This window comes from Paramisgurnus dabryanus, chromosome 22 (assembly GCF_030506205.2).
Source record: "Paramisgurnus dabryanus chromosome 22, PD_genome_1.1, whole genome shotgun sequence".
NCBI classification, from domain to species: domain Eukaryota; kingdom Metazoa; phylum Chordata; class Actinopteri; order Cypriniformes; family Cobitidae; genus Paramisgurnus; species Paramisgurnus dabryanus.
The window spans coordinates 19,358,316-19,372,872 of record NC_133358.1 but is presented as its reverse complement, the minus strand read 5'-3'; the positions used below and the strand labels follow the sequence as shown (position 1 = coordinate 19,372,872).

The 14,557-nt window shown below is 36.5% G+C and overlaps 1 protein-coding gene across 3 annotated transcripts in view; it reads right to left on the bottom strand.

The window, feature by feature from the left end:
• prex2 (phosphatidylinositol-3,4,5-trisphosphate-dependent Rac exchange factor 2) overlaps window positions 1-14,557 on the bottom strand; it is a 169,340-nt gene that overhangs the window by 84,768 nt on the left and 70,015 nt on the right. For all 3 annotated transcript variants that reach the window (XM_065258097.2, XM_073813102.1, XM_065258098.2), the window contains 3 exons: window positions 10,311-10,383; window positions 5,756-5,898; window positions 4,317-4,409 (listed from right to left, as the gene is read on the bottom strand). In XM_065258097.2, the coding sequence (XP_065114169.1) occupies window positions 4,317-4,409; window positions 5,756-5,898; window positions 10,311-10,383 (309 nt within the window). The remainder of the gene's footprint in view (window positions 1-4,316; window positions 4,410-5,755; window positions 5,899-10,310; window positions 10,384-14,557) is intronic.

The following is a 14,557-nucleotide window of genomic DNA, read 5'->3' as shown; positions in this document are numbered from 1 at the left end:
CTCTAGCACGATGGATGCCGTTGCTCCCATACGAAAAAAGAGAATCAAAGGAAAAACGCCAGCTCCATGGTATGACCATCATACTGCAGCCCTTAAAAAAGTAGCTAGAAAAATGGAAAGAAACTACCGAAACACAAAGTTAGAAGTATGGCGTTCAGCATGGAAAGAGAGTGTTCAACACTACAGACAGGCTATTAAAACCGCCAGATCTACCTATCTCAGTACGCTTATTAAAGAAAATCATAACAACCCTCGTTTCCTCTTTAGCACAGTTGCGAAACTGACTAGAAACAAAGAACAAACAGAAACCAATAGTAAATTCCAACACAATAGTAACGACTTCATGAACTTCTTTACTAACAAAATTATTTCTATTAGGGAAAACATAGAAACTACGCAAGCAGCCACCACTCAACCCAATAGTACATTTACCACTAGATTATCATACGAACATCTTGAGTCATTTAAACCTACTACAATAGAAGAGCTCTCTAAATTAGTAACGTCATCTAAATCATCGTCCTGTATATTAGACCCCATTCCCACAAAATTACTAAAAGAGGTATTTCATGTAGTGTCCGACTCGGTACTAAATATCTTTAACTCATCGCTAGAATTAGGATACGTTCCAACAGCTTTCAAACTAGCAGTTATTAGACCGCTCATTAAAAAACCAAACCTTGACCAGGGAGATCTTAATAACTTTAGACCAATCTCAAATCTACCTTTTCTTTCTAAAATATTAGAAAAAATAGTGGCAAGCCAGCTACGCACATTCATAGCGAATAATAATACATATGAAAAGTTCCAATCAGGATTCAGGCCCCACCATAGCACAGAGACAGCGCTGCTTAGAGTTACAAATGACCTCCTATTAACATCCGATCGTGGTGAAATCTCAATCCTTATATTACTAGACCTTAGTGCAGCCTTTGACACAATAGATCACAGAATCCTACTCAATAGACTAGAAAACTATGTTGGCATCAGTGGTCAGGCGTTAGCCTGGTTTAGATCGTATCTAACCAATCGATATCACTTTGTTTATGTAAATGAGGAAGAGTCACATCACTCCCCCGTTAAATACGGCGTACCTCAGGGATCAGTTCTAGGCCCTATCCTATTCTCGTTATATATGTTACCTCTAGGAGACATTATCAGGAAACATAACATAAGTTTTCACTGCTATGCGGATGATACCCAGCTTTACATCTCGTCACATCCTAGCGAAACCCACCAGTTTGCTAAGCTAACAGACTGCATTAGTGATATTAGGGACTGGATGGCACATAACTTTCTTATGCTAAACTCCAATAAGACAGAGATACTTATTATTGAACCAAATCGCTCCAAACATAATATGTCAGATTACAAGTTGCCCATAGATGGCTGCACGGTGGTGCCATCTTCCACGGTTAAGAATTTAGGCGTAATGTTTGACAGCAATCTATCTTTCGATAGTCATATCTCCAACGTCTGCCGCACAGCATTTTTCCATCTTAGAAATATCTCAAAAATACGCCATATGCTGTCTGCATCAGATGCAGAAAAGCTTATCCATGCTTTTATGACCTCTAGATTAGACTATTGTAACTCGTTACTCGGGGGATGCCATGCAAATCAGGTAAACAAGCTACAGCTGGTTCAAAACGCCGCCGCAAGAGTGCTTACTCGATCTAAAAAGTATGACCACATTAGTCCAATTCTGGCATCTTTACACTGGCTACCAGTTAAATATCGCATACAATTTAAAATATTACTAATCACCTACAAAGCCTTAAATGGCCTAGCGCCCTCGTATATAAAAGAACTACTATCAGAATACAATCCACCACGTAAACTGCGATCACAAAATTCGGGTTACTTAATTATCCCTAGAATATCAAAAGTGTCTAAAGGTGGTAGATCCTTTTCCTACTTAGCCCCTAAGCTCTGGAATGATTTACCAAATAATGTTCGAGTATCAGACACAGTCGATCAATTTAAATCTAAACTTAAGACATTCTTCTTTAACAAAGCATTCACATAGAATGTCCAGTAAATGTACTTTTCCCGCAGTAGTTATTTTGTCTAGAACAAAGCACTCACATACCTCATACGGGTAATTTACTCTTGCCGCAATAGTTAGCCTGTCTGGAACCGAGCTGAATTAAACCACTATAATGTATGACACTTGCATTACATGCGAACGGCCCCTACGCTAATAGAATTCTGTTTTTGTCTCCCTGTCTCGTCCTCGACTCTGAGGACAATGAGACAAACAGACCCAGTTCCTGTTGCTGTGAAGGTCATCGCACCACTGATCAACTGGCTGTCCTTCAACGTGACGCCCAACCGATGCGCGACCAACGGCCACCGGCTGAACCAGTTTAATCCGCTTACACGCTTCCTATCCCTACCGTGTCTATATATTATAAATATAAATATTAATCTCTCCCTAGGGTTTTTTGTCCTTTTAGGATTTTTTCCCATTGGGTTTTCTCCTAGGGGGTTTTTTAGTCCCAGGGAGAGTCAGCCAACTTTGGCTTAACTTAGCACTTTACTGTATACGTTACATTATTAATATGCTCGCTTACACGGTTTTTTATCCTTAGCCGCTATATTCTACTTCTTATACTATGTATTGATTTTCAATGTTCTCCTCTACATCTACTCATGTAAAGCTGCTTTGCAACAATTAACAATTGTGAAAAGCGCTATATAAATAAAATTGAATTGAATTGAATTGAATGTATAATAGGGATGCACAGAAATGAAAATTCTTGGCCGAAACCGAAAACCGGAAAAAGAAAACCAAGGCCGAAAAACCGAAACACCGAAAGAAATTATTATGCCAATTATTAGTACAATTGCATTTATGGCTATCACTGTGTACTAACTTTACTAGGGGTGTGTGACGGATAAAAAAACTCACAGTTCGGATCACTTTACAGTTTTTGAGGCACAGAGCAAATTATTTTTCGGATCAGCAAAAAGCAGGTGGGAAAAATCTAATAAACAATAAAGAAATTGCAAACATTTATAAAAAAAGAACAAAGTTGTACATTAATAAGGTCTGAAATTAGCATTAGGTACAGAAATCAAATTAAATGAATCATAACACAATTAATTAAATATTATTATTTTTAGAGCTATTTGTCTCTTTGTCACGTGTTGTTTGATTAAAATTAATGACACAGACTTAAGTAGGTTAATCTGACTGTAATCTATACATACACTTAAGACATAAACAAATGTTTTTATTAGAAAAAGAATACTGTGGAGATAATTTTGTTTATATGTCCCCTGTCAATAACAGAGAGATTTTATGTTTGCTTGTTTTGTTTTAAACGCGTTTCTCTCGTATGTGCACTATTGAGGGCACTTAAACGCGCGCGCACACACACAGAGACGCAAGGGTGAATCCCAAACAGCGCAACAGTTGCTCCACAAACGTTACGTTGTTTTTCATTGCTTTATTCGCCAAATGTATGTTAATGGATTACAGTATGAGACACATTAGCGCGACTCTCTCTAAAGTTTACACATCAAGACATGCTTAATCTTTGCAGACGCGTGCAAACAGCTTGACTGTGAGTGAAACCTGCTTGAGCACGAAGGGGAGGGGTGGGTGACGACTGATCACCGTGAGTGAAACCCAAGTGCTAGCACACAGATGTGAGTTGACATTCATTTTCGGCTGGATTTTTTATTTCGGCCCGAAACCAATAATGCCATTTTCGGACGAAATTTCGGTGCACCCCTAATGTATAATGTATAAAAACTCAAAAATCAATAATGTCCCACCCCTAAACACGAAAAGCTGAAACGAAAGCACATCAAACAAGAACATACAAATCCTACTGTATGAAATAATACAAGTTAGCCACCACTTAAAATGGTTACAAATTGCAATAAGATGGCATTGTAATAACAGGTGTGTGCATCATCACTGTTTATCTGATATTTCTTTGATGGGTTAGAAGACAAATGCGTTCAAAAAAACACAATGTGTCTGTGAAAATGCAGGAAAGGTTAGACTTTATTTTGATAGTCCACTTATGTAATGCAAAGTAACTTATATTCAGTTGAATGTCTTTTGGGGATCATCACAAAAATGTTAGCAGATATTAAGCACACAGACGAATAAGACGCTAATTGCAGCTAGTTGACAATAAGTTGCACAGTTACTAATAGTTAGTAAAATGTCTAAAGTGGACTATCAAAATAAAGTGTTACCCAGAAGAAGAATACAATTGAAAACATGGTTAATAAACAGTGACCTCCTGGTAAATGGAAAATCTGACTGTCTGCTTTGAAAGCAGTAACAAACAAACCTCAGCATGGGAACCTTTCTCCACCGATTTGACGATGGGCACTCTGTTTCGATCTTCTAGTGTGAAGCCATAACCACCCTCACTAGGTTTAATCTGAAACAAGAGTAAACATTAAGGGGCGGTTTCCCGGACAGGGTTTAGGTTAATCCAGGACTAGGCCTTAGTTATATTAGAACATTTAAAAAAAAATTCAAACATACCTTAAAAAAACACTACAGGTGTGCATCTCAAGACAAAACAATGTCAACGAAATATGTTAAAATTAAACAGGACAAGATGCTTTTAAATTAAAGCAGTTCAAACATGCATTTTAGACTAGGACTAGGATAAACTCTGCCTGGGAAACCGCCCCTAAGTGTACAAATACAAAATATAAAATAATCACATTACTTATTCAAAAAATACGCTGTTTAATGTTAATTTGAACAGATCAGTTTCATATTGAACTGATGTCATTATAATCTGTATGGTAACTGTATTCAGAGAGATTCAAATGCATTTATATTATATTAAAAGACCGCAGACTGTAAAAGATTATATTAAACTGCAGGCAATGTCGTGCAGGCAAAGTATTAATAGTCAATTATAAGAGCAATATATTACTGTAATGTTATCAATTCATTATATTAAGTTTTATTAGCTGTTGTATCATGCTAAATGAAAGCTCCTCAGGGTGTATTTCATATTAAAATGTGTGACTCTGTCTGTAAAATCCAGGCTTAAATCTCATAATCTAATGATGAGATTAGGAGCATCAACGTTTAATTTTTCTCACTGATTTCACGTGGATTTCAATCTTTGACATGACCTTACTCATTCAATATTAAAGATACAAAGGTTATATTTTCACAGAACACTGTAAAAATGTAAAAATGCAGCATTTTTTTCAAATAAACAACATATATTTTTAGGTTTACTTTAACCATTTCAACTTGCTTTTATGAGTTATGTCAACTTATAAAAATATTAGGTTGAATGGACTTGCAAAACCAAGTCATTTTAACTTCATGCTGCTTTTTTTTACAGTGCATGTTCTTTTAATCAAACCTCCTCAAAAACCCTCCTGTTATTCGCACTCCACAAACATTTCACGGTTATATTGATTTGGTGTTAGCTCTTGTTAAGAAAATGGATAAACACAGCGCTTTGTTTTGTCATGCACTAAATGTTCTATTATGATATACGTGCATTGGAGCCACTCCTACGGTTTCATATGGGGCAACACTGTCAACCCAGTTGATCTCATGTTCAAGCGTAGCGAGAGATTGGTCTAGAAACAGTCAAGCATAATTACTGTTGAAGACTTGGCCTGAGTTCAGAGCCTTTATACGTGCCGAAGCAGAAAAGCCCCGTGTGAACGCACGAGAAGCACATGGGCTTGTGCCAGTCTGCCCTATTGTGGTGGCATCAGCTGTAGGTGATTATAGACAACATCTCACCAGCAGAGACTTGGCGATGACATTCTCCACTATTTTTAGGTCGTGCTTTATGAGCTTGTGTTTGGTGTTGGATCCTTCCATCTCCTCATCAGCGAAGAATCGAAACAGAAGAGGCTCATCCTTGAAATCGCTCTTTTCCAAAACTGTAAAAAGATCAAGTTTAAAGTCAATAAATACTCAATTTAAAGTGAAGCTTAGTAGTGGATACTGTAAATGAAGCACATTATACTTCATTAACTGCATTTTGTTAAATTTAAGCTTTTATCATATATTAATACATTCCTATCTGTAACCCCATCTGAGTCTTTAGCTGGGTTTTTCACAGACTGGGTCACATACATTTGATTGCAAATGAATGGTTTCAATTCTGGATTCGGTTTGATTTACAAATCAATTTAAATTTTGGTTAAACTTTTTAAAAAGATATTTTGACAAATGATGGTAAGCACACAGTTAATGGTACCCATTGACTTCCATGGTATTTGTTTATCCTACTATGGAAATCAGTGGGTACCGTCAACTGTATGTTAACCATCATTTATCAAAATATTTTCTTTTGTGTTCATCTGAAGAATGAAACTCGTACACATTTAGAACAACATGAGGGTGAGTAAATGCTCACAATTTAGATTTTTGGGTGAACTATCCCTTTAAGTTTTGGCCTCTGCTTTAAGCATCAAATTGATGTGTAAATTGACTGTGTACCACACATTAGCGCGTTTAGATCTCAATGTACTGGAATGACAAGAGCAGTGCAATAAAGGGAAATGTTTAGAGGCCTTTCTCTGAAAAGTGGCTTCCATGAAAAGCACAGACCAGAATTTCAATCCGTCACCAGGGCAACACAGGCTCCAAACAATCCCTGCACTTATGTAGTAAAAAATACCCCAATGAGAAAAAGAGGTCCAGTGTTCTCCACACAGTGAGATTAGATAATGCCGAATTAGCTTTAATGGTCACACAACCAAGTGAGCTCGCTCATCTGGATGAACGCTGCGATCGCATTCCGGGCCAAAATAAAAACAAAAACAGAGCCAGTGAAGTTATTACATTTCGTAGATTACTTGGAAGTTTGCCGCATACTGTATGAAGCGTAATTGCAGGCTGTTGAGAGCGGCCCATATCGTTCATAATGAGAGGCAATAAATGAGTCACACGAGCAATGATGTGGACTTTGGCACAGAGTGGCCAGGAAGAGCCCAAAACCTTGCAAACAATCGTTTGCCATGACAACCAGCCAGTAATACTTGGACCAAAGAGACTGTCAGGAGACAAAATGTGCAGAATCTTAAGAACAACATTTATTTACTGTAGCAATGTGAACTAACGTTATCTGCACTGTCAGAAATAAAGGCACAAAAGCTGTCACTGGGGAAACCCTTTCAAAAAGTAAACCTTGGTAACTAAAGGGTGCATATTAGTACCTTGAAGGGACATTGTAGAACAAAAGATATATATTTGTACATATTAGGATTTTTTAAGGTTACTGTCCCAGTGACAGCGTTTGTACCTGTATTTCTGAAGGTAATGACACTGTAATTGGATAAAATTATGTTGTAATACAGAGTAATACACACAAAAAGTCCAAACCACTAAGAACTTAGTCTATGTCGTTTTTATGTTTATGACCTGCGCAGTTTTTTAAAATCACTTAACAATTTTTAATAAAACATTTTGGGTAACACTTTACTTGAAGGGGTGTTCATAAGGCACCTTCATAATCATGACATGACACTAGATTTTATTCACATTTATGACAAACTGTGATTAAAGGGGGTCGCACACCGAACGCGCAGCTCAGCAGCGCCCAGCTTTGACTCAGGAAGTTGCTCAAATTCCTGTCGCGCCACAGAGCGCCACTCACATAGTTTAACATTAAATAACATCATACTTGTCCCAAATTATTAACGATTATCATTGGCTGCTAACGTATATTTTGCATTTTGAAGGAGACGCTTTCTGACTAAGCTCGCGCTATTTAATGTGCACTTCTGATTTACGATACCTCAGAGTTGTCCTAGACGCGACTCGACGTGGCGCGTCCGTTGTGCGACCCCCTTAAGTGTCATTCGTTCAGTTATGTCATTTTTAATGCAAAGATAACATTGTAAGAAATGTCTTTGTTATGACAATTTGACATTAACCAATGCATCATAACTTGTCATGACAACTTGACATTACCACGACAACATAACTGACCACTTTTTACAGTAATCCAGTAATTGAATTTGTCATTAAAATGTCATTAAGTGTTAATACTCTGTCATATTGTTTTATAACAGCGTCATGAATATTTTTCTTGACCTCAACTACAGTGGTACAAATATAATTTGTCATTAAAAAGTCATAAAGTGTTAATACTCTGTCAAATAGTTTTATAACAGCGTCATAAATATTTTTCTTGACCTCAACTACAGAGGTACAAATATAATTTGTCATTAAAATGTCATTAAGTGTTAATACTCTGTCAAATAGTTTTATGACAGCGTCATAAATATTTTTCTTGACCTCAACTACAGTGGTACAAATATAATTTGTCATTAAAATGTCATTAAGTGTTAATACTCTGTCATATAGTTTTATAACAGCATCATGAATATTTTTCTTGATCTCAACTACAGAGGTACAAATATAATTTGTCATTAAAATGTCATTAAGTGTTAATACTCCGTCAAATAGTTTTATAACAGCGTCATAAATATTTTTCTTGACCTCAACTACAGTGGTACATATATAATTTGTCATTAAAATGTCATTAAGTGTTAATACTCTGTCATATAGTTTTATAACAGCATCATGAATATTTTTCTTGATCTCAACTACATAGGTACAAATATAATTTGTCATTAAAATGTCATTAAGTGTTAATACTCCGTCAAATAGTTTTATAACAGCGTCATAAATATTTTTCTTGACCTCAACTACAGTGGTAAAAATATAATTTGTCATTAAAATGTCATTAAGTGTTAATACTCCGTCAAATAGTTTTATAACAGTGTCATGAATATTTTTCTTGACCTCAACTACAGCGGTATAAATATAATGTCTCATTAAAATGTCATTAAGTGTTAACACTCCGTCAAATAGTTTTATAACAGTGTCATGAATATTTTTCTTGACCTCAACTACAGCGGTATAAATATAATGTCTCAATAAAATGTCATTAAGTGTTAATACTGTGTGAAATAGTTTTATAACTGCGTCATGAATATTCTTTAGTTCATTTTTTTTACGTTTTCTCCACGTGTTTAACAAATAAAATCAAACATTTAATAATAATAATAATTAAAATTGATAAAATTGTATTACCTAAAATGAAATTAAATCAGTACAATAATGGGTTAAGCCATGCAGCATTGGGTCCATATCACTGGAAAAACAGTTACATTAAATTAACTAATTAAACGTTCTGTTCGTTTTTTCTTCCTTTGTGTGAGGAAGAACAAGTTCTGTTAGTTTTTAGTTTTTTATGAATTGTGCACATACATAAAGTTAAGCATAATCTTTTGATGTGTCTGTTGCATTTTGTTAAGGTATTTAACATTTTTTTAAATAGTATTAACACTTAATGACATTTAACAACAGTTTAATGTAATGTTAACTAGGGATGCACCGATACCACTTTTTTGGAGTACGAGTACCAGTACTTGCATTTCAGTACTTGCCGATACCGATACCGAGTACTTAATAAAAAAACATGATTTAAATTTACAGGTAACAGCTTTAGTCATATAATTTAACAAAAAAAGTAGTTTTCCAGTTTGTTGTAAACTCTGCCTCTTTGGACAACACAAGAGGCATTAACCCCTTACACGCCGCTCAAACATAGACATTTCTCAGACCATGGTATCGATTCCAGGTATCGGGGGACTTTTAACGAGTACGAGTACTTCAGAAAATGTGGTATCGAGGCCGATACCCGATACCAGTATCGGTATCGGTGCATCCCTAATGTTAACCCATAAAGCTATAGTTTCTCAAGTTTGATAATTATTCTGCTATGTAATGTTAATGGCAGATTTATGACAAGTTATGATGTATTGGTTTATGTCAAGTTGCCATAACAAACACATCTCAAACAATGTCATCTTTACATTAATAATGACATAATTGAACAAATGACACTTAATGTTATAAATGTGCATACATTCTTCTTCATTTCCATTGCACTTGTCATGTCATGATTATGAAGGTGTCATATCAGTCTTATGAACACCCCTTCAAGTAAAGTTTTACCACATTTTGTAACTAGTGTAGAAATCCATTTCATGACTGGATTTCTATGGCAAAACAATTTGAGTGAAATTTCCACCACATAAAAAATGAAATATTCATATCATATTTGGATAAACAATTTAAGATAAAGCACTACCTTTTGCTTCTTCATTTAAAGTTTAAGGTCCTAGTTTTGTACCCTATTTTAAAAAAAAGTGCCAGCTGATGTTACATAAACTAGCTGACACATTGGGATGACCTGAAATACAAAAGTCAACAAAAATACAAAGAGGAAGACAATCAGACAATAAAAGAAAACAAAAAGAAAAAACCATCATACCATGATGCATGAACCCGTTGTCACATAGTTCCACCCCCAAGATCAGCGCCTCTTCTCTGGTCCTGCAGTCCCCCTTAAGACAAGAAAAACACAAGTGTCACTTACAAGCAGTCAAAATGTCACACACCCTCCATTTAGTTCCAGCAAACCACATTTAAATCACATAAACACCACTGCGGTGCAGTCACCACGGTGCAACAACTCTAAATGTTAACTTGACTGCCTGGCAATAATTTCGTTGTCAAACACAATACATCATGCCATTTAACGCTGACGCGCATGACCGCGAGGGCTGACCCTCGATCTCTAAACCACACTTCAGTTCTAATCCAAATCTGCCGTCTCATTATGGTGACTGTTCTGTTTTTGTACGCCTCTTTAGTGGACAGAACTAGACACTGTGGATTTATTGTTACAGATCGCACATTTGTCTTGCCACATTCAATATGTTTAGAAAACAGCCACTGCGCTTTTTTTAATACACATTCATCCAAGCCTATTTCCTGTGGAGGTGAACTCGCACTAATTCGTTTATAAAACATCACTGTACAAAACAATCGGACTGTTTAGCAGTTATGTCAGTAGGTTAACAATCTTTGCTGGGAAACTAAAACATTGTAGGTTCAAACCCCACATGGGTGAATTTTCTAAATGCCAAGAATGATCCGTATAATGAGTGTATTATAGGTTAAGTGGCGGTCACACTAAACTTTCAGCATGCCCAATTTCTACAGAGACTCTCTGCATATGTGGAGCAAATGCTTGCAACGTGCTTGCACTGTTACTTTTTTGATAGTAATGTACTGTAAAAAATACAATAAACTGATAAAATACTGAATGATCTTGGCGCTATTATCAATGTTCCCTCCATCTCTGACTTTCTTAAAAGGTCACACCGTGACAATCTTTTATTGGTCAGGGTTTTTATGTCTGTTTGACTCATCAAACTTGAACTTTGGTTGCTTGAACTCACTGTAATGTGAAGTTTGGCAAGAGCTTCCGTTGTTAGTCTCCAGCAGAGAAAACTGTAGAGTAGTGGTTCTCAAACTTTTTGAAGTCATTAAATGGTGCCTTTCCATTGCATAGTACATGCAAACCCACCGTTTGAGGTGGGTTGGGTCAGCTTACTTTTGGGGGCTTTTCCACTGGGTACAGTATGTAGTACTCACTGATCTATATAAATGACTGGATTGCGCATAGAACGCTTGACGTAACTGCGTGAGGTGAAGCCAGCGCATAGTTCGAGCCGCCATCTTGGTATACCCAACCGGCAGAGAGCGTCATTGACTTCCATTCAAAATCATGATCAAAATTTACCCCATTTACAGCGTATCAGTTGCACAAGGTTAATTTTTAGGATGTGTGCACTTAAATTAATGGTTAATTCTGGTGTTTTTTGCAATGTTTATGTTTTAATCGGGCAGGATAATGGATTTATAAAAAACGTTAAGGTGAGTGTGTCTGTTGCATTTGTTAATGACACTGGTATAAATAAAGTTTTTTTTGACATTCAGCTACACTGTGACGGTCAGCGTTATTTCTCTAAATATGTTTAGGTAACTTGTAAGTTTAGATAACATAATTACAAAACTAGCAAATTATTGCATGCACATACTGTACAAAACATGATTATGTATTTAGATTTCAGAATGAGCACGTTTATTGTCATTAATACTAAATATGCTGCGGTCTGTCTGCTGATCTGATACTGTAATAAAGATGAATGTATAATAACTGATTAAAACGCAAAATGTACAACTTTCAGTAAATAACTATTAACATGCTTTGGACGTTTGTGTTGTAATAATGTACAGGGTAACTTCACATATAAAAACGAAGATGAGTAAAGTGATGTTTTATCATTAAAATCTGATAACGTCCATTGATTTAATAGAACGTTTGGGTATACCAACATGGCGGCGCGGTGGCTTCACAAGTGTGACATCATGCGCAATCCAGTCATTTATATAGATCAGTGGTAGTACCCGATACTTTTATTAGTACCACCTCGGTTGGGATTCCAAGCCCGAGCCCATAACAAAACTTGACGCAAAAATAATTTAGATCCAGTGCTCGAATTGAGGGGGGCTGGGGGGATCCGGGACCCCCAATAAGGCATTTGGGACCCCCTATAAGATGTCAAAATTATACTAAGAGGGGTCCCTCAGATATTTTTATTTTAGTACAGATAATGCTGACAAACTCAAATAGATGATCAAAGTCAAAGTAATCAAGCAGGTATTTCTGTGCAAAATAATAAAGCGTAGTGTCTATAAAATCATTAATTTCAGTATTTTTCTTGTTATAAATTAACGTTTAAGGAATTGTATGTAAAGTTTAGTTTTTTAATTTGTCAGTTCATCATAAATACTTTGACACGCTAAATCTCAAAATTAAATAAGATTGCTGAACTTAGCCGGGACATCCCAAGCAGGATCACATTTGTTTTTTTAAGGTTTAGTTATAAAAAAGCTTTTTTGTTAATTCTTTGTGTGATGTTTTGAACATTGTGGCTTTAAAATGTTATGATGAATCATTTAACGAATGTTTATCCTGCCTTTCATTTTAACTTAAAAATAAATAAATAAATGAATAAAATAAAAAAACACATAAATACCACATTACCAACATAAATTGGATGCATTTAGGTTTACTTTTTCTTTAATAATTATTGTCAGTGGCATCACTAGGTCCTTTAAAAATTTCTGCCCAGTCCACCTAAAAAAGCTGATTTATTCCACAATAGGCTTTATGCCCAGCTGCACTACATCCTGAACTTCAGCCAGCTCCTTGTTTCCTGTCTGCCATTATTGGACAAACTGATTAATCCAGGTGTGTCTGATTATTGTTGTTGTGACTACTGAGGTCAGGCACACCTGGATTAATCAGTTTGTCCAATCATGGCAGACAGGAAACAAGGAGCTGGCTGAAGTTCAGGAAGTAGTGCAGCTGGGCATAAAGCCTATTGGTACACAAATTCGTGGTCGCTTTTAAGTCCTATTTAAATCTCATATGAAAACGTCAGCGGTCATCGGCTCCGCTCCGCTCCGTCATTCAGCAAATTTCAGTTTTTTTTTTCTGATCCTGCAACCATGGATCAAAGTATAGTGTACATTAACTGATGACATCTGCATAGTCTTTAACTCTTTCCCCGCCATTGACGAGATATCGCGTCAATTAAGAGAAAACGCTTCCCCGCCAATGACGAGATTTTCCGTCTTTCCGCAATACCGCTATTATCCACCAGGTGGCGCCCTTCTGCAACTTTTTAAAACCGGAAGTATTGCCCTATGGCAAGCTGCTGCATGTCCGTGTCTGTTTTAAAGATCGCCCTGAATAGGATCTCTATGAAAAGTCCGTCACAAAAATGGAATTATCTCTGCTTTTTGCTCAAAATATGGTGTTTTTGCAAAAACCTACCCATATTCAAAAGCTGATTGCAAAAGAACCACTTAAGGTAGGATGAAACGTTTTTTTTTTGGTTGAAAGCAGAGGGTCTGTTCTTTCATTTGGTATATTGTATGTTTATATATTTAAAGAAGAACATTTTCTGGAAGGCATTAAACTTTGGTGAAAATCATGAAAAACGCTGGCGCTGGCTGGCAACTTTTTTTTAAAACGCTGGCGGTGAAAGAGTTAATAAAAAACAACAGTTTACAAAATGTTATGTCAGAGCATCATTTTTTATATATATTTTTGCTGTCATGTTGCATGGTGGGGACCCCCATAAGACCTGATTCAATTCGAGCACTGTGTAGATCACTGATTGGTCTGAGAGAATCGTCACTACCAGCGTCATCCCTATAATGTTAAAGATTAGCTGTACCTTCATGCTAGCTTGCGCTGTCTCGAGTAAACCTGTTGTCATCTGTGCTTTGCTGTAAGTTCCCAAACTCCCTTTTAGGGTGAAAAACATCCACAGGTTGAGAATCAGGAACACCATAACAGTTTTTTCCAGACTTGCAGTTTGTGGCGGCACATTGTCGACGTGCATGTCCGAATATATCACATATGTCACATAGAGGTAGTGATAAACGCGATGTGCAAATATCTCTTTGTGGGGGTCAATTTTTTTTGTACAACGACACTCTCACTTGTATGATGTCACAGCAGTAGGCAGCCCAAATATAACGCCCCTCCCACTGCAAAGTGTTACTAAACTCGATGGAAAGCTAACCAAGCCAAAGTGAGATAAGCTGACCCAATCTGACCCAAACCAAACTGTGGGGTACTATGCAATGGAAAAG